Raw genomic sequence first — 21,388 nt, forward strand, 5'->3', positions numbered from 1 at the left:
TGTGTGTGTGTGTGTGTGTGTGTGTGTGTGTGTGTGTGTGTGTGTGTGTGTGTGTGTGTGTGTGCGCACATATTTATCTATTTGTATTGTACAGAATTTGAGTGGGGCCCCATTTATCTATTTTTTTCTTTAAAGTTATACACATTATGTAATGTAACATCACTCAATGCATTCCACTTTTCCATTGTTCTATGTGGAAAACTGTATTTACCAATATGCTTCACACACTGCATCATACTAATCTTCTTTACATGTCCTCTTGTCCTTCTATCTTCTTCTGTCACCAGCACCAGATCTTCCTTGTCTATTTTTTCAATGCCAATGACTATCTTTTACATTGTTATTAGGTCTCCCTGTACTCTTCTATCTTGTACGGTTGGCAATCCCATTTCCTTAAGCCTTTCTTCATATGTTAGGTCCTTTAGTTCTGGCACCATCTTAGTAGCAATCTTCTGAATTCGTTCTAATCTTCTTACATCTTTTTAAAGCTAGGAGGCCACACCACTGCTGCATATTCCACCTTTGGATGTATCATGCTTATGATGATTTTTTTCATCATGTCTTTGTCCATGAATTGAAATGCCACTCTTATATTAATCAATATTTTATATGCTAATCCAAATATCTTACTTAGGTGTTTTTCGGGGTTTAGATTTTCCTAAATAAATTTGACACACATGACCATCCTGTCCTGAACCCAAATTGTCTGTTTGTTATGACTTCTTGTTTTTCCAGATGTTCAACCAATTTTTCTTTGATAATTATTTCACACAACTTTCCCATAATGCTTGTAAGTGGTCTGTAATTTAATGGCTCAGTTGCCTTACCCCTTTAAATATTGGTATTACATTGGCTCTTTTCCATTCTAGTGGAACTTTCCTTTCATTTAGTGAACTTGTAATTATGTCCCAAATTGGATCCAATAGTTGCTCTTTACATTCTTTTAGCACCCAGCCTGATACACCATCCAGCCCCATTGCTTTACTGACATCCAAATTATCCTATAATCTTCTAATATCTTCTTTGTGCACTGTGATTTTCTGTAATCCTTGACAATGCAATGTCCTATTTGGTTCTGTAAAATCTTCTACAGTGAACACTGTTTTGAAGCTCTCATTCATTATTTCACACATTTCCTTCTCTTATTGGTATGTCCTCCCTCATTGAATTATTACTTTCTATTGTTTCCTTGTTTTTCATTTTATGAATTTGTAGAAAAGCTTGGGTTTGTCTGTTTTTACTCACCACATCTTTCTCCAAGTTTTTCTTCCTCTCTCTATACTCTAATACATTAATTTTTCGCATCCTTATACTGCTGTCTGTTATCGTCATTTCTCTGCTTTGAGTTTCTTTCAAGCTTTATCTTTTGCCTTTTTCGCGTCTGTGCATCGAGCATTGTACCAAACATGAATTTTTTAACTCTATAAAAATTTACATATTTCTTTACTCTTTCATTATATCTATGTAAGAATATTTCATATTTTCCTTATATTGACCTTTTCATACATAATGTTTCTCCATTCAATGTCAGTAAAAAAGTTCCTTAATTTTTCAAAATTTGCTCTTGCATAATTTAATCTATCTTTTTTGTAGTCATCTCTGTAACCTGTATTTCCAGCTCTAATGTCACATGATCACTTCATCCCATTGGACTAAGGTATTATATGATGGAAGGGGCTCTGGTTTCTTTTTGAATACTACTACGCATTTCACAGTGAGCAAGTCATTGTTTTTCGCGAATATCTTTCAAACTAATGAATTGATCGGAATGGTACTTTGACACTGCATACAAGACACCTTCCGCTAATTTTTGGTCATACTAAGCAGTGCCAAATGGTGTTAGTAAAAGCGTTTACTCTTGACGTTTAAAGCCGAAGTCACATGAGTCGCCAGAACTAACGTACACAATCAAGCGTGGAGGAAGATAGCGGAGTGGGAGGAGGCGGCGGGAGAGAGGAATATGGGATTTGTAGATATTCGTATGGATAGGTTGACGAGGCTCGGCAACACCGTACATCTCAAGAGTAAGAGCTTTTACTAACATCTCCGTGAAATGCATAGTAGGTCAAGTAACGGTGGTTCTTCTTCTCCCCTCTGTATCTTGTTGACTCCTCTACCCACTGGTCCATTGTATTTACCATAGTCAACTGTAACACTTCTTTGCTCCACTATCCAGCACTGTCCATTACTTCCATCTCTCTCCAGTTTATTTTTTACAGTTAAAGTCTCCAACTAAAAGTATTCTTCAAACTCTTCTCAATATATTATGTAAGCACTTAATCACCTCTCTTTGCATATCTTTGTTCCTCAGTTCTCCATGTATTTGTCTTAGGTGGCACATATGTAACTATGATTTTTCTTTTTCCCAATTCTTTTGTTTTGATTGTTACTCACATTACCTCCACCTTGCCCTCACTATATTGCACATCCTCCACACATATATCATACAAACCATTATTAGCACTCTTCCTCCCCCTTTCCCCTTCCTGTCTCTTCTCTAGCTATTATATCTTTCTTCCTTAAAATCAACATGGATCTCCGCTCTTAGTTTTGTTTCAACAAAGCACATTACATCCGGATTTTGTTCTTTCTAATACTCCTTAACTTCCAACACGCTGGATAACAACCTATCTATGTTGGTATAAGTCACTCTTAATTTCTTGCCTCCTCCTCGACCTCTTCCTTCTTCCGTAAATAGCACTTCTTTAGTCTCATATCTAGAACCCTCCAGTAGAAAGTCTTTTGCTTGATCTCCATCCTTTTCTCATTTTTTTTTCTTCGCTTAATTTCTTAGCACTTTCTCCTTTTCTCTCTCCTCTATGTTCATCTCTCTTTTTATCCAAATATCTTTATGTTCAGTATAATCGGCCAGCTTCCCTTTCCTTGTCATAATTTCCTCCACTGCCTCTTCGGATCTCATTCTCACTTTAATTGGTCTCCTACCCCCCCTCACTAAACCTAACCAACCTAATCACTTCCTCCACCTCCTGGTCAAACTCCTGTGTGCTGTCCTGGATCTTTTTGATAATAGTTTTGGCCAATACTTTCTCTTCACATTCTCATTTCTTCATCCCAAATATCACAAAACATTTCCTCTTATGCACTGTATCATGCACTAGATCTTCTTTCTCCTTAATTACCTGTATTACATTTCATAATTCCTTCAGCCTGTTTTCACCCAATCCACCTTCCACCCTGTCCTCAATCCCATCCTGTACTTTTTTCCTGCAAGCTCCTTAAGGAGTTTTCATAGTCTTGACATGTAGCTTTTACGTACTATATAATTTTGATTCCTTATCTCCTGTATATCCTCCTTTAATCCTTGATTACATTGACCTTCTCACTTTCTACTTATCTCAATCTCACCTCTGTGTTTTCCATTATCAGTCTGTCCTGCTTGTCCATTAAACTCAACATCAATTCCTTCAAGTACCTTAACACGTTCCCTGCGATTACCTGCGCAGTGAACTTGCCTGCACTACGATACAAATAAATTGTCTTCATGTCAGTGCTGGTCAAGCCAGCGAAGCAAGAAGAGGGTGATGCAGTCTTGGAGAACACCCAAACAAACTGGCAACCTCAAAGTATTTGCCTACTGGTGGGTCGCATCACATACAATGAAAAATTCATTACTTCTTTCCGATACGAACCACTGGAGGGCATACTTTATTTGGCGATATTCAGTGCATCTTTATACTGTACTATATTTTTCCTTTCCTAGATTTGTTTATATATTTTTGTCTTTGTTTTCCATATTTAGAAAATGAATGCTACACGGTTTTATGGTCAACTTAGTTCAACAGAAGAGAGAGAAGATAAAATAAGATAAGGATATCAGGAAAATTATGAAATTATGAAAAAATCAATAAAGAAAATTATTGAAGCTTATCAAGAAAACTCCACTTGTTATATGTTATATTTCAGTTTGAAATATTTGTTATAGAAAAGTTTTATGTTCTTCTAAAGAAAAATGCAAGATAATATAGTTTTCTTACATGTATTAAAAAAAAGTATTTAAGTTAATTTCTATTACATTTTTTATTTATTCTGTTTTGTTTCTTTACTTATGTTTATTGATATATGCAATTCAAAACGGTCACCAATAGCTGCTTTTTTACAAATTGTCCAAATAATATCAGGAAAATATAAAAAAAATAATAAAAAATCATTGAAGCTTGTCAAAGAAAGTCCAATTGTATTTTTTTTTTTTTTTTTTTACATTACAAGGGCACTGGCCAAGGGAAAACAAAGTGTTGGAAAAAAAAAAATCCCGCTGGTTGCCAGGCCCTGTTAAAAGGAAAGTAGGAGAAAGAGAAAAAACAAAAAAATCTAAAAGGAGGGTCCAGTTAACGTAAGAGGTGTCTTGACACTCCTCTTTTGAAAGAGTTTAAGTCATAGGCAGGTGGAAATACAGACACAGGTAGAGAGTTCCAGAGTTTACCAGTGTAGGGAATGAAGGAGTGAAGATACTGGTTAACTCTTGCATTAGGAAGATGGACAGAATAGGGATGAGAAGAAGTAGAGAGTCTTGTGCAGCGAGGCCGCAGGAGGGGAAGGCATGCAGTTAGCAAGTTCAGAAGAGCAGACAGCATGAAAACAGCGGTAGAAGACAGATAAAGATGCAACATTGCGGCGGTGACTTAAAGAATCAAGACAGTCAGTTAGAGGAGAAGAGTTGATAAGACGAAAAGCTTTAGATTCCACCTTGTTTAGTAAAGCTGTGTGTGGATCCCCAGACATGAGAGCCATACTCCATACACGGGCGGATAAGGCCCTTGTACAGAGCAAGCAGCTGGGAGGGAGAGAAAAATGGACGAAGACGCCACAGGACACCTAACTTCTTGGAAGCTGATTTAGCAAGAGTAGAGATGTGAAATTTCCAGTTTAGATTTTTAGTGAAGGATAGACCGAGTGTGTTTAATGTAGAGGAGAGGGGAAGTTGAGTGTTATTGAAGAAGAGAGGATAGTTGTCTGGAAGGTTATGTCGAGTAGATAGTTGTAGAAATTGAGTTTTTGAGGCATTGAACAAAACCAGGTTTTCTCTGCCCCAATCAGAAACAAGTGAAAGATCAGAAGTTAGGCGTCCTATAGCATCTCGCCTTGAGTCATTTAATTGTTGTTGGGTTGGGCGTCTGTTGAACGCTGTTGAATAATGCAAGTATGTAATACCTGTTTCAATAATTTGTTATAGAAACAAGTTTTATGGTCTTCTGAAAGAAAAAAAATCCAGTTTTTTTAACATGTATTAGAATGAACATATGGAAACAAGATTATTTTTCATATAATTTTTATAAATTGAAGCTTCATATTATTTATCAACCAGTGTATATTATGTTCTCCTACACATACTGTTTAATGAAATTTTACAATATAATCCAATTTATATTAATAGCAAGATTAAAATGTGATACACATAAAAATTGTTGTACAACCCACCGGTGGGTTACATTGCAACAGTGGATAGTATCACAGAGAACGTGTTAACTCTCTTTCTACATTGATCAATCTCCTCATATTTCCTCTTTCATCCCTAAATCCAGAAAATTCTTTATCCATATTGTCCTCAGTCAATCTCCTGAGTCCTACGGGCTTTTCAATAAATTGCGGATTTTCATTCAGTGCCGTTTGTTTTGACTGCATTGTACGTCTGACCGCACCACTTAGTTCCGTTACTTTATCCATTTTATTTCCATCTGTACCATCCAAAAACCTTATTTGTTATAGAAACAGGAGAACCCTATGGCCCCCCTATCCCCCTGTACATAGGTCAGGCTCCAATGCCTGTTGTAGCTTGTTCCCTGGGAGCCATTCAAGACATCCTATAAGCAATGTCGGCAGTGGGCGTATTTGCCTAGTTGTATTTACCTAGTTGTATTGTACAGGGTTCAAGCGGGGCTCATAGCGTCCTCTCTCCATGTCTCCATTTATCCAATTTTTCCTTAAAGTTATGCACATTATGTATTATAACAATTTCATTATTCAATGCATTCCACTTCTCCACCGTTCTGTGTGAAAAACTATTTTCCAATATTCTTCACACACTGCCTCATCCTGATCATCTTTTCATGACCTATTGTCCTATCTTGTTCCATCACCAGGTCTTCCTTGTCTATCTTTTCAATGCCACTGACTATCTTGTACATTGTAATAGGTCTCTTCATTCTCTTGTATCTTGTAATGTTGGTAGTCCCATTTCCTTCAGCTGTTCTTCAAATGTTAGGTCCTTTAATTGCAGCACCATCTTTGTAGCAATCTTCTGTATCCTTTCTAATCTTCTTATATCTTTTCTTAGAGCTCAGAGACCACACCACTGCTGCATATTCCAGCTTTGGACATATCATGCTTGTGATGATTTTTTTTCATCATATATTTGTCCATGAATTGAAATGCCACTCTTATATTGGTCAACATTTTATATGATAATCCAACTATCTTGCTTATATGTTTTTCGGAGCTCAGATTTTTTTGTATAATCACTACCAGATCTTTTTCCTCTTTAGTCTTCATTATTTGTTCCTCTCCAATTAGATAGTTTTGCTTTTTCCTAGTTCCCTTACGTGACATTTCTTGACATTGAACTCCAATTTCCATTTCTTACTCCACTCATAGATCTTCCTGTAACAGCAAACAGTCCTCCTGGGTTTTGATAACTCTTAGCAGCTTTGCATCATCAGCAAATAAATTATTGTAACTGTTTATCCCATTATGAATGTCGTTTACATAAATCTAAAACATAATGGGGGCTAACACTGACCCTTGTGGCACTTCGCTTGTTACTTTACCCTAAGACGGGTATTTTTTTTTTTTTTTTTTTACGGTAAAGCCTATATATAGCGCCTGTAGGCACACTTGAAGAGTGTATGGGAAGCGCTGTTCAGCTTCCACCCATTAGTGGCGCAGGCAATTTTATTTATAGTGGTACCCATATTAGGGCCCATATCACCGCCCAAGCTCATCTTGAGTGTAACCACCTAGAACCTGGGATCATGGTAATATGTAGGTAACTTTAAACCACTCGACAAATGGCAAAGTGTTTTAAGGCTGTACGTGGTGGGATTCGAACCTACGCGTGGAAGTCTGCCCGATCCCACACTCACCACCTTATCCACTATGCCACCGCCTCTGATCACATTTCTCATCTTCCTGTCCTTCAAATAATCCCTTAACACTCTAACAAAGTTCCTCACAGTCCTCCTGTGTGTTTCACTGTTTGATCTGCTACAGTCTCTGACGAGACAGCCAGACGTTATCCTACGGAACGAGCTCAGAGCTCATTATTTCCAATCTTCAGATAGGCCTGAGACTAGGCACACAACACACACCAGGACAACAAGGTCACAACTCCTCGATTTACATCCCGTACCTACTCCCTGCTAGGTGAACAGGGGCTACATGTGAAAGGAGACACACCCAAATATCTCCACCCGGCCGGGGAATTGAACCCCGGTCCTCTGGCTTGTGAAGCCAGCGCTCTAACCACTGAGCTACCAGGCGTGTGTCGTGTGTCGTGTGTGTGTGTGTGTGTGTGTGTGTGTGTGTGTGTGTGTGTGTGTGTGTGTGTGTGTGTGTGTGTGTGTGTAAATTTGATCATTTTAAGTCATGTCAATCTAAAGTGGCCATTTAGGAGTTGCCATAAACTTCACCAGGATTCTCCACTATTGCTACTTCTTGAAAACCATTTAACACAATAAGTGTTAATCACATCAAATGACAAGCTAGCATTGGGTACGCCTAGAGGTTTCTCACGTCACAACATTTTACAAATATTCGGATTTTACACTAATTTCTGGCTTTTTACAGGCAGTAGTTAGTTTATTGGGAGTGTCAGGCATGTTTCCCTAAAAGGTACCCTCCTGCCACTAGAGCTGTCCTAATAGTCGTGGTGAGTAGACGCTTTCTGTGTCTGCGTGAATGCCAATTTTGAAGAGTACCACACGCTAGTACAATTCAAAGAACTGTGAACACTACACAACTTGAAATATGTAAATAGAAAAATTAAAAGGAAAAAAAAACTAGTGTAGAAATAATGGTAGCAAGTGCAGACATGTTCACAGTGGCACTCATGAGATTGCCAAAGATTGAATTTATGTCATATGTATAAATTTGTTTTGAAAATGAGTTCATTCAGTTTAAGCATATAGTTTTGAAATAAACTTATGATTGCATGTGAAATATGTTGAAAGACAACATATGAAGCACGTCAGAAGCAAAGGGAGCAGAAGTACAGTGGAACCATGTGTGCTTTGGGGTCCAAGCACATGGGTTCAAATCCTGTACATGGTCCAAGTGTAGGTTGGGCTTCCTCACTTGGGGCAACGGTTTCCAAGTGGGTGGGCTTTGAGATAGGAGGTATCCCAAAAAGTATCCCCTTTAGACCATAAATTCCCATGAAAACCCCACATAGTATAAAAAAAAAAAAAAGCAGCAACAGAGCGGGTGAGGAATTCCCGGTTTGGCAGCTAGCGCAGACTTAAAAATGGTGTACTGATCCCTTTAAATGTTTTATTGTGTTTCTTAGCTGATTTTGGGTTGTTTGGAAAAAGGAAAAAAAAAATTTTGTAACCTCTGGCGATACCCTGTGTGTTAACTAACGCAACACTTAATGGGTAAAAAAAAAAGGAAAAAAAGCAGTTTCACAAGTTCAAAAATCAACTGAGCAGGAACCCATTCCCATTGATTTTTTTTTCAATTCCGAGTTGGTTTCCTGTCCAAGCTACTAGTTATACTAAGTAGCTCAATTCAATAAGATGAGCTAAATCAGTTATGAATAAGGATCACTGAAGCAGACCCACTGAATACAAGCACTATATAAACCTACATTGAGTACATTGAGTTCAATATCCAAAACAATCTCATGTTTGGATCTAGGAGAATTCACCCAACATGAAATTTACCATTCATGAAAGGTTTAGGAACCAAAGTGTTGCACAGGATGAGAATCCAACATGTATTTCACACGTGCATATACACACACATTTACACACACTTTCAATCCAATTCTGAAGAAACTCACTTACTTGTACAATGTCTGGTATTGCTTCAAAGAGTTCGATGAGTTTGCTGAAGCCATAGTCTGCCACCCTGCACTGCCTTCCAAAGTGGTGATGATATGCAGGAATAAATCTATTGAACTGCATCTTACACTGTGGCGAGTGACGCAGGAGCTCTACCACTTCTGCAGCAAACAATCTTGTTCTTTCTATTTCCTCAGATGTCTGCTCTCTTTTAGGTATTGCAACTGTTATCTCTGCACCTGACCTAGTAACTATCACAGTAGTCTCACCAACTTCTGTCAAAAGGTCTTCAATATCAAAAACTCCATAATCAACAACATTCCACTGGCGATTAATAACCTTTTCATAAGCTGAAGAAAAAGTTTCAAGCGTGATTGACTTGGTTGGCTGTCCCTTCAAAACTCTCAGCAGATCGGAAGAAAACCGCTTAATTTGTGCTTTGTGGGCTAGTGTCAAAATGCGTTTGTTTCCCTCTCCAAGTATTTGAATGATATGGGGTAGGGCATCAAATAAATCAGCAAGTTTAGTGAATCCATAATCAGCAACTCTACATTGCCGACCAAAATGGTGGTGGTATGCTGGTATAAATCTAGAAAATGGAAGACGACAATGTGGAAAAGTCTTAAATAGATCCACCAGTTCACGTGAAAAGAGTGCCAATTGCTCAACAAGAGGAGGACTTACACTTCGTGCTAGTTCATCTGCCTCATCCAAGATTTTATTTTCAGCCCATTTAATATACTTGAATCCTGCAGCAGTGATCACTATGGATATGCCAGACAAGCAAGAAATCAAGTGCTCAAGGGGTACACCACCTTCACATTCTTCTAAGGGACCAAGCTCTGCCTGATAACACTCAACAAGACTAGCAAGAGGCAGGAAGCCTGAGTGAGACTGCAACAAAGCATGAATGGCAGCACCAAGATCCCGCAATGTTAAGCCAACATTAGGCAAGCTTGTGTTATGGTCTCGCTCAGCCCATCCAATAGACTCATCTGGTTCAGAGCTGTGTAATTTACAATATCTAGAGCAGCTGCCTTCTGTTTCCTCTATAACCTCTGGCAAGTCTGGAGACTGAAGATGACGATATTCAGGATGAAGCATTACCATTCTTCCAGTGAAACTATCAGAGACTGTAACAATATCCCTCATATTGTACATTTCTGACACTCCTATGGTTTCATTGAAGCGTCTTTCAAACAATTCCCGAAACTTGAATAAAGGGAGTTTTTTCCCAGGAACTTCTTGAAGTAGCATGATAACCTTAGATCTGAAAGAAATTTGTATTTGAGATTCATAACATTATAATTCTGAATGTATATAACACATTTTGTACTCATTTCTTTCAAAAATAAATTACATATTGAGATTCATAACATTATAATTCTGAATGTATATAACACATTTTGTACTCATTTCTTTCAAAAATAAATTACATATATATTTTCAAGTGATCTATCTTTCAAAGTTATTTTTCCCATGAAACAACAAGCAATTCTGACCATACCTTTTAATTTCAGGTGAAGGCTGATTATCATTGACATAAGATATTATAATTCTTTTAGCTCCAATCTTCTTTCGATGAAGTTGTGATATAGCATACTGAGCATCTTGCTGTGATGGCACACGCACAGATGCTACCAAATTTCCATCTGACTGTACAAACACTGATATGTGCAGTACCTGCAAGAATTTAACGTAGGACAGTGGAGAGACTGCAGTATGTACTGCATGAGAATGAGAAAAGTATAAACAGTAGTTAAAGAAAGCTTCTGCAAAGGCCACTCTTTTCAGAAATTCCAAGAAGCACACAATTTAACCCCTTTCTTACCGCAGCCACCCGCTAATGTAAACAAAGCGTTCCCCATACCGCAATATCTTACCCGTGCATCCATATACCTCCTCCACAATGTTTTACCTATTGCTTATTCTTAACTCAATGATATTCACTAATTTGAAATATATTTATATATCGAGAGAAATACACAAATCAGTTACTTTACTAATGAAATAAAACGTAAAATTTTTCATAATATGTGCTTTGCATACAAATATAATGAAATATCTAGAACTATCATACTTGAAAATTATAGTATAAGCAGAATAATGCCAGTTTTTCTTACCCTATGAATAATGATGTGCTATGCTATTAGCAATAATCCTGGGATGCACATTAGTAAATTCATGTTTCAAGGAAGGAAGCACATCCAGTCATTTATCAGCAAATGGGTCAGATAAGAAAGTGAAACATGGTGCCAGTGGCCCTGAGGCAGACTCATCACCAAACTGCTCCCCATCACATGCCAAAAGTGTTTCTGCACTAGTAACACTGTCAGTTACACGGTCTTCTATCTCTTTTCCAGGATCATAATCCAAATCATACTCAACTGCAGTGTCTTCCTGTATATCCTCACTGTCTATCTCATACTTATGATAATCATCATCACTGCTACATGAGGAAGCAGATGCCATTATCTCTACCTTGAAGTTAAATGTACCTTCTAGGTAGACAATAGAACACTGATGTTCTTGCATGGACTATGGAAATAATATTTCTACTTTCAAACAAAAGAATAATGACTGAATTACTTTCTGCATGAAATACAAACCCTAATATTGATTAGCTAATAGAGGGGTGGTATTGTGATGTGGGGGTTGCTAAAAACACCTCAAGCATTTCTTTTGTTTGGGTAGGAAGTTGCCACTACATGGGGCCTGAAAAAGGTAAAATCTGCACTCAGGGCTTAGTGAAATACATCATTGTATTAGTGTGGTACACACATACCACAGCTGTAATGTTCGGTACCATGAGGTCGCTTCCACACGTGGTACACTCACACCACAAAAGTCTTGTGGCAAGGAAGGGAGTTATAAAAAAAAAAAAAAGGCAAATCAACATTTATAAGTACATACATTGTTCTTCAGTTTACTTACCATTACATGATCCCTGAACACTGTGAACAGAATGCGTTTCATTTCTCTAGCATCAATGTTCTGGTCCAAATTAGCTACCTGCAGATCCACTGGCAGTGGATCAGCACTCTCTTGATTTGTCCCCTGAAAAACAAATACCTATGTACAAACATTTTTTAGTATCTTACAAATTCAAATTGATAATTTTACGTCAGCCGTTGTCTCCGCTGACATGGGGCGCTCACATGAGATATATGCGGGAGCCCAACCAAACACTAGTTGCGCACGCTTGACCACACCGGACGGACGTGCTGTGGACCCGCTGGTCCATTTGGTGCTTTTTCTTTCAGCAGGCCACGTTACTTGTTACGCAGGTACAGTGCCTACTATCCTTTACCTGTTTAAGGGTGGTTCACGGTTCCCACGCGTTTGCCTCTGCCCCCTGCCCCCCGCCGGCTTCAACTCTCCCTTCGGCCCCCCCACCCGGGCAATGGAATGCTGTTTTAGACGCCTTGGCTGAGATGAGGTCTGAAATTGACCGTCTCAAGAGGGACCGTGGGAGCCTTCCCCCGATTTCACCTAATACTGTGAATGCGGGGGCCTTCTCCACTGCCAGCTCCACCAGGATTAATGAGGGTGCTGAGCCTTCTCATGGGCAGGCTTGCTCACCATCCCCTCCTTCCTTCTCGGGGTTCCCTGCAGACAGCAGTGATGATGATTCCCTTGGTGAGCCCTCCACTACTGTGAGTCCCCTTCTTCAGGGCGTTCAAGTACAGGCAACCCCCGTTTAACGAAGGGGTTACGTTCCTAAAAAACACTTCGTTAAGCGAAACTTCGTTAAGCGAACCGATTATAACAAGTTTAACCCCTGATTTGAACTTCCATTGAGAGTAAGCAAAGCGAGAGTGCATCATAGTACAGTAAAAGGTTTAATGAAAGTAAGAATTATGAAAAACATTTAGGTAGTTTAATTTAAGTCATTATAATGTACACTAATGTATGTATGTATGTAACTTTATAATGTTGATGATCTTAACTTTATGAAGGGAGGAAGAGTGAAACAGGAAAGACACTAACCGGCAACCTGTGGAATGTAAACAAAGTGTGCATCATTGTACTGCATACAAAACTTATGTACCACATTTCCACAAGGCTTTCCATTTTATCCATTGTAGAGTCAAGAGTTCAGGTGGTTCTTTTAGCTTGCAAGGAAGATACAGTCTCACCAGCCTCCTTAATAGAGTCTGCTGACTTGAAAATAGAAACAGTATAATATGGAGTCAAGATAGTGGCCAGCACTGCTATAGTTTTCTGGCCTCTCTCATGTCTGTGAATAATATCTAGCTTCATTTGGAGTAAGAGACTTCCTGGTCTTCTTACGAACACTAGGCCAATTGCAGGGCGTTTTGGTGGTAAGTTGAGCTAGGGAAGACAAGCTGCTGCTGAGGCTGTTATGTTTTGACTGGGGAGTGAGTGTTGCGCATGTTGTCCACGAGAGGCTTGATCTTGATCTTGATCTTTATTCTATTGGTGTCCCAGGATTTTTCCTGAGGCAGGCCTTAGTACCAGCAGCTCCTGGTGTATTCAAAAGCCTGTCAGCTTGCGTGATATGGTGGGGCTTCCAAATTTGGAAAAAAAATTACCTGGGTAAAACTTCATTAAAGCGAGTTTGGTGTTCGTTAAACGAGCAGATGGTAGTAAAATGAAACCTTCGTTGTAGCGAAATTTCATTGTGTGAACCTTCGTTAAACGGGGGTTGCCTGTATTTGGGCCGACGGACGTGTTTTCGGCCGAAGTGGAAGGTAAGGTGGCTGATATGATAAGTTTTATGTTTGATAAGGGCATTCGAGAGGACAACTATAAAGCCTTATGTGAGGATGACTGTGTTTTGAGGCCTGCTAACTGCCCTGCCCTCTCTGCAGTGGACTGCAACCCTCAAGTGTTAGAGGCACTGAGGCCGGAGGCTAGGAGAGTGGATTTTCGGCTGAGGGAGGTAAACAAGGACATTTTGAGGGCTGCTTCTATAATTACCAAATCTTTAGTAAAATTAGACAAAGTGACCCGTGATGAGCAGCACCATGTGGTGGCGCAGGAAACAAACCTGTTAAATGGTGCACTGGCCTTGTTAGGTCATGCCAATGTTAGGAACAACCTCAATAGGAGGTTTGTGATGAAGCGTGAATTGAATCACAAGTTTTCTCACCTCTGCACAGAAAAAGTTCCCATGTCCAGATTTTGTTTGGTGATGATATCTCCAAAAGTGTAAAACAGATTGAAGAATCGGCAAAGTTACGGTCCACCATCACAGCCAAGAGGCAGGTTTTCCGTGGCGTCTTCCTGGCAGAACTAGAGGTTTCTCATCTAGGTTCCAGCCCTACGGGTTTAAGAGGTCGGCCTTCAAGTCTGGTCAGAGATCGTCCCAGGCTCCACGCTACCCAGACCCAAAAAACGCCAGGGGCCAGGGCTACTCCAAGCCCCGGCACTGAATCAGGCAAGTGACTGTTTTGTGGATGGTAGACTTCACCACTTTGTCCATAAATGGAAGGAAATTACTTCGGATCCTTGTATATTAGATTTTGTTCAACACCGCCATTTGGATATTAATGTGGAGAATGTCAAACACTTATTTTTCAGAAGGTTGAATACAGGTTTAATTCTTTAGAACAGGATGTTATCTCTACTGAAATTCAAAAATTACTTCTTAAGGTAATTTCTGTCACTGAGTGGCAATATGGACAAATTATTTCTCCTATTTTTCTAAGGAAGAAAAAGAATGGTGGATATAGGATAGTTTTGAATTTAGAGAAACTTAATTTACACATTCCATATATCCACTTTAAAATGGAGGATTTTGAACTTGCGATCAAGCTCATTCATGCAGGTGACTTCTTGGCGTCAGTGGATTTAAAACATGTCTATTACTCAGTCAAGATAGCGGAGGAACAGCAAAGATTTTTCTGTTTCACATGGCAAGGGGTTATTTACCAATTCAATTGTTTGCCTAATGGGGTGTCACCAGGCCCTAGAATTTTCAAAAAACTTATGAAGCCAGTTTTTTCACATTTGAGGAACAAAGGTTATACTATCACCAGTTACATAGATGATTCACTTATCTGCAACAGCTCACAAGCAGGTTGCCTCGCTTGTGTGCAGGACACTGTTTCCCTTTTCAGGAGACTGGGTTTTTGTATCAATGAGGAAAAGTCCATTCTTACTCCTACTAAGTCTATTGAATACTTAGGCAACATTATCAACACTGACACTATGAAATTTCTTTGCCAGAAAGAAGAGTTTCTACAATTCGTCTTGCTTGTGAGGATCTTATGCACAAGTCGGTTGCCCAGATTAGACAGGTTGCACGGGTGATAGGTATTTTGGTTGCTGCCACCTCTGCGGTCGTTCTGGGAAAACTCCATTATAGAGTTCTTGAAAGGGCCAAGATTCATGCTTTACATCACTCTCATGGGAATTTTGATGTTATGATGCCTATTTCTGAGGAGATAAAACAAGAATTACTCTGGTGGTGCAAAAATGCAGCAGTACAGGATAGGGTTATTTTCAGGCCGGCTGCAGAACTTGAATTGTTCACAGATGCTTCCAATAGTGGTTGGGGTGGCAGCCTTAACCAGGTTTCTACAGGTGGTAGTTGGTCTTTGGAGGAAACTTCATTACACATCAATGCTCTTGAACTTAAAGCAATTTTATTTACTCTGCAGGCATTTCGGCAGGAAGTTAAGGGAAAACACATTAAAATATTTTGTGACAATTCTACAGCTGTTACTTATGTGAATGAAATGGGAGGTACCAAACCTCTGCCCTGCAATGATCTTTCTATACTCATTTGGGACTGGTGCGTTGATAATGAAGTATGGATCACATGTTCACACATTCCGGGGAAAGCTAACTATGAGGCAGATGAAGCTTCTCGCACTTTCAAGTCTTGGCATGAGTGGAAATTGGATGTCAATGTTTTTAGTTCTCTCTGTTCCACTTTTGGTACATCCTCTATTGACCTGTTTGCATCTAGGCTTAACAAACAGATACCTATTTTTTGCTCATGGAAACCTGACCCTGAGGCAACGTATTTTGATGCTTTCTCTCTTAACTGGACAAATTTTACTCTTCTTTATCTTTTTCCTCCTTTTTCCTTGATCCCTAGGTGTTTGCAGAAGATGGGGGCAGAGCAGGTCAAGGGATGGATAGTGGTCCCACTCTGAAGATCACAGCCTTGGATGGGCAGGCTGCTCCATATGCTGATAGATCACCCCAGACTGCTCAGGAAATCAAAGAACATTTTGATGCATCCCTGCTCAGCAGAAACACACCCTATCTTGACACACACTCGGTTGATGGCGTGCCTTCTTTCCGGAACTCCCTCAGAGTGCGAGGCATACAGAAGGAAGGTGTGGACATCATCATGGCGTCTTGGAAGCCAGGTACAGGAAAACAGTACCAGTCACATCTCAAGCGATGGGCAAGCTTTTGTGGTAGAGGGGACATCAATCCCTTTAATCCAAATGTGAATGACATCATAAACTTTTAACGGTGTCTTTCAACAGGGTGTAGGTTATAGCTCCATTAACACCTCGAGGGGTGCCCTTTCCGCCTTGGGTATTATGGTAGATGGTGTATCTGCGGGCAGCCATCCCCTCGTCATCAGATTTCTGAAAGGTGTTTTTAACCTGCGACCCCCTAAACCACGGTACACAAGACGTGGGATGTCCAGCCTGTTATAAATTTTTTGAGATCCTTATACCCATTGAACACACTTAGTTTAAAAGAAATTACGCTTAAACTAGTTATGCTGATGGCACTCACGCAGGCTGCACGCATCCAAACGTTGCACTTACTCATGCTTCCAGGCATCAACATTGAAGACTGTTCCATTACAATTCCGTTAGGGGACAACATTAAACAATGTAGGCCAAATTTTAACACTCAGTTTGTCACCTTTGTTGCTTTTGACAAGGATGCAAGACTTTGTGTTTGTAAGACTCTGAGAGAGTACATTGCCAGGACTAATAATCTTAGATGTTTTCCAAATGCAGAAAATAGACTTCTCATTAGTTTTGTCAAACCTTATAAACCTGTGTCTAAAGATACCATTTCCAGATGGGTTAAGACTGTTCTTCATTTGGCTGGGATTAATACCAATGTGTTTACTGCAGGAAGTGTCAGATCGGCAGCGGCTTCAAAGGCCAAGGCTCTAGCTGTCCCCATCGGTACTATCATGGCAAAAGCGGGATGGTCTCGGGAATCAACCTTTGCTAGATTTTATGACAAGGGTATTGTAGGCATTTCTGATCCTTTTCAGGATGCAGTTTTGCACGTAGATTAATAAGATTGGTTATGGTTAAAGTTTTGGGTTTTCAAATTTTCAAATTTGTTAGTTATCAAATGAATTTGTATTATTGGTGAGTTTGGGTAGATAAAGATACCGCTAAAGAGAATATTACATGCAATTGTACCATTGAATTCTTTATGTTTGAACTCTTTGAGTCATCATGTGTATATTCTTCGATTTTCATTTGGTTAAATGAAATTGTAGTGTTGTTCTTTTGTTTTGGATAGATGACTATGCTGTACTTATGCCGGGTTCATTTTGGGGTTATGGCTGTAAAATTTACCCATCTCAAATGTTCTGTGGCCTTCACAATTATTAAATTTGCTATCAAGTCCCTTAAATGGCGCTCCTTATTTTCCATTTTTGGCATCATAGTTTGCAATTTACTACGAAACCCACATGGCTTTAAAACCTCATGTGAGCGTCCCATGTCAGCGGAGACGACAGCTGACGTAAAATTTACAAAGTATACGAGACTTACCGTAGGTCAGTTGAAGTATGCTTGTAATTTTACGAAGGTCATCTCTGCTGACAGGGGAGCGTTCACATGCCCTCCTCTCCCTGCCCTAGTTTTTCAAGAGATTTATGTTCTGGGGATTTATGCCATAATCTCTTCACTCAATTTTATTTTTTCATGTGGTGTTCGTAGTCTTTGAAGTCTGGTGTTTGGTTGGGCTCCCGCATATATCTCATGTGAACGCTCCCCTGTCAGCAGAGACAACCTTCGTAAAATTACAAGCATACTTCAACTGACCTACGGTAAGTCTCGTATACTTTTTAAATTTTCAACAATATAATGATCAATTCAAAACCAAGGCATACATCATTAAAGAGCATGGTTAAGCTGCCAGTAATATACACATATACCATGTCAACTGATATCAGTGACTTTCTACTTGATGGTACACAGTTGTGGGAGCAGATAGATAATCTTCTTATAATGAATGGACTCCAAATTTTAGAAAGACAGGAAATCAACACTACTAATTGGGAGTTATTAGTCTGAAGGATTAGTGCATTCATCCTTCTTAGAACACATTGAATGTAGGCAAACTTACACAAGAAAGGAAAGATTAATCTTAAACAAAAAAATATGAAATTCTTAGGAATATGTCAACAAATAAAATAACTTTTTCAACAAGATTCAAGTAATATCTCATATCCCATACCTAAGAAATCTTATTATGCATAAATAAGAATTGAAAAATAATGTACAATACATCTAATCCCAAGAATTTGGATAGAGAATACTTAACTTCTATAAATCTACCAGCTATGCAAATAAGCTAGTTGATCAGATATAACTTCCACAAACAACCCAATATTACCAACAATTACAAAAAATATATCAATTTCAGAGGAAAAAAATCAATAATGACAACTCCAAAAATTGTCATCAAGGTAAGTGACAATAAAAATATAATCTACTGTATATCTATGGTGAGATATATGCATCTTAGAACTGTTGGTAAAATTGCATAAAACTATAAGACTTCTAGGAGCTGCAACAAAAATACTGACTATATAATATATATCAAACTTACTGATCCTGGAGCTCCTACAGAGATTTCCTGGACACCAGAACAGAGATGTTTTTGCATATCTATGGTTACAGGAACATTCCATGTATTCTTAAGAGGACTTATTCTTCCACCTGCTTGTGGGGAAGGACTTCTCCCTCTGAAAATTAGCAAATAAAAAATACTTTTAGTAAAGTTATGGCTTTTATCCTTAAGCAAAAGCAATAATACCTATGAGGAAACTGATCTATAATTATCTAATGCCTGTTCCTAAGAACATATTCAGAATGAAAGCTGCAACCTATTTGTTTCCATTTACTCCTATCCTTGCACTCACTCTGCATTCTATAACAATGTCATTCACCTCTAAACCACTTCTCTCATATACTCCAACACCCTACCCTGTTCTCCCTTTTCACTACTGCAAAATTAGTCAAGTTTTAATTTTTCAACCAATGTATTCTTTACCATCAAACTACAAATTGGTCACAATTTTCCTACACAAAACAATAATAACCATAATAACAATAATAATAATAATAATAATAATAATAATAATAATAATAATAATAATAATAATAATAAACAATACCAACAATAATAATAATAATAATAATAATAATAATAATAATAATAATAATAATAATGGTTATCTGACATCTATCCTCTTTTGGTGCTATTTCAGAACCAACACCTTGGTGTTCCTTTCTTTAGTAACTTTTTGTTGCCCTTGGCTTGTTGTCCTCCTACATGAAAAAATAAATAAATACATAAAATAATAACAACAAACTCATATAATTTTTGTTCAATACCATGCTACAATCTTAGGAGCTTCAGTTGTTTCACTGCAAGCAAGTATGTACACAGTAAATATTATAATTCAGTCCAGCCAATGCTTAGCATAAACTGCTTATCATATACTGCTCAGAGCACAAATTATTATGTACTTTTAAACTATGAAAATAGAATGGCTTAAAAAAATATATTTCAATTTACCTGTACATGAAAAAACTATAGTGTGTAAACTTTATTTTGTAAATCTTAACATACATTAATATAAAACAAAACAACATCCAAACCTTTACCTGGACATGTTGTTGAAGAGATATGAATCAGAGTTGCGAGGGTAAAAGGAAAATGCTGGAGGTGAACTCATCCTGAAACTTTGTTCTGTTCCAAAAGAAATACACGCTTTTATTCATCAATTTACAAATCAATCAATCAACACCATAAATCTCTTACACATACAATACATGCCCACTAATCTTGTTAGCTTATCTAGAGCATGTATCTTTCAATTCAACTTTATTCATGTGTTCTTCTTACAAACTTTTTTTTATATTTTCAAATATCCAAGCTAACTAAATGTACCAGTAACCTTTAACCATTCAACCATTCTACAATCAGTTACTTTCACTGTTTCACTTTCAACCAGACCTAAATCCTCTTATACGTCTATAAAAACATAAATATAAACATTTAAATATCTACATGTCAGACAGATACACAATACATTCTTTGAACATTTCAGAAAGGAGTTACTTCCCAATTATCAATTTCATAAAGGATTTATTGATCACTAACAATATTTTTGTTCCTTGAAAATACAAAGGTTTTAGCTGCTTGCACAACTAGGATCTTTCTTGTAAATTCAACCAACTCTTCCACACATCATATAGCATTAGTTGTTGTGTTTTATGCAACAAAAAATTATCTGGTACCTCAATTAGTTATAATATTCAGTATATACAATGCAAACATTACTCAAACTTTACATGAAATACTTACTTTGATAGCGGCCTTTACAAAAACTATCTTGCATTCTGTCCATATATAGAGGCTGATTACTAGCAGAACTCTCTTCAATGCCCTCTCTGTTATGCAAGCTGTAGTCTCTGCTCATTCCTGAGAAGCTCCCATTTGTGCCACCAACTTTTGGGTTCCCAGGCAACCGGTGATTATTGCTTTGCCATGATCTCTGCCTGAATATTTCAATTAATCATTATATTATTTATCAGATACTTATTTCTGGGAAATAATAAAAAAGCAGAATGGCTGCAATACAGTTGCACAGAGTAGAATCTGTAAGATTCACTAAAGAACAGCTGCGAAACATGAACGGTACAATTCTTTATATTATCTAGATAACAATAATTCAAGGCAATTTTATTAGCAACAATAGTAATCAATGCCTTGTTGAGTTCAGATACCTCACTGTCCCAGAGCTAAAGCCATCAGTTTATAAATCAATTATGAGAAAGAAAGAAAGAAAGAAAGAAGGCAATTTTAGAAACAATAGTAAGAAAGAAAGAAAGAGAGAAAGAGAGAAAGAAAGAAAGAAAGAAAGAAAGAAAGAAAGAAAGAAAGAAAGAAAGAAAGAAAGAAAGAAAGAAAGAAAGAAAGAGGAGAAAGAAAGAGAAAGAGGAGAAAGAAAGAGGAGAAAGAAAGAGAAAGAAAGGAGGAGAAGGAAGAGAAGGAGGAGGAAGGAGGAGGAGGAGGAAGAAAGAAAGAAAGAAGGAGGAGGAAGAGGAGGAGGAAAGGAGGAGGAAGAGGAGGAGGAGGAGGAGGAGGAGAAAGAAAGAAAGAAAGAAAGAAGG

The 21,388-nt window shown here is 38.2% G+C and overlaps 1 protein-coding gene across 5 annotated transcripts in view; it reads right to left on the reverse strand.

Moving 5' to 3' along the window:
- Positions 1-21,388, reverse strand: part of LOC123500624 (meiosis regulator and mRNA stability factor 1-like) — a 121,345-nt gene that overhangs the window by 98,784 nt on the left and 1,173 nt on the right. For 4 of the 5 annotated variants that reach the window (XR_006673411.1, XM_045249285.1, XM_045249284.1 and 1 more), the window contains exons 2-7: positions 20,580-20,773; positions 19,877-19,961; positions 18,816-18,951; positions 11,949-12,086; positions 10,522-10,697; positions 9,018-10,284 (exon numbers count right to left, since the gene is read on the reverse strand). Coding sequence is in view for 4 of the 5 variants with exons in the window: in XM_045249285.1 (XP_045105220.1) it covers positions 9,018-10,284; positions 10,522-10,697; positions 11,949-12,086; positions 18,816-18,951; positions 19,877-19,961; positions 20,580-20,773 (1,996 nt within the window). In the remaining variant the exon portion in view is untranslated. The remainder of the gene's footprint in view (positions 1-9,017; positions 10,285-10,521; positions 10,698-11,948; positions 12,087-18,815; positions 18,952-19,876; positions 19,962-20,579; positions 20,774-21,388) is intronic. The other variant, XM_045249283.1, reaches the window with a different exon arrangement.

This window comes from Portunus trituberculatus, unplaced genomic scaffold, assembly GCF_017591435.1.
Source record: "Portunus trituberculatus isolate SZX2019 unplaced genomic scaffold, ASM1759143v1 PGA_scaffold_452__1_contigs__length_1072529, whole genome shotgun sequence".
NCBI lineage: Eukaryota > Metazoa > Arthropoda > Malacostraca > Decapoda > Portunidae > Portunus > Portunus trituberculatus.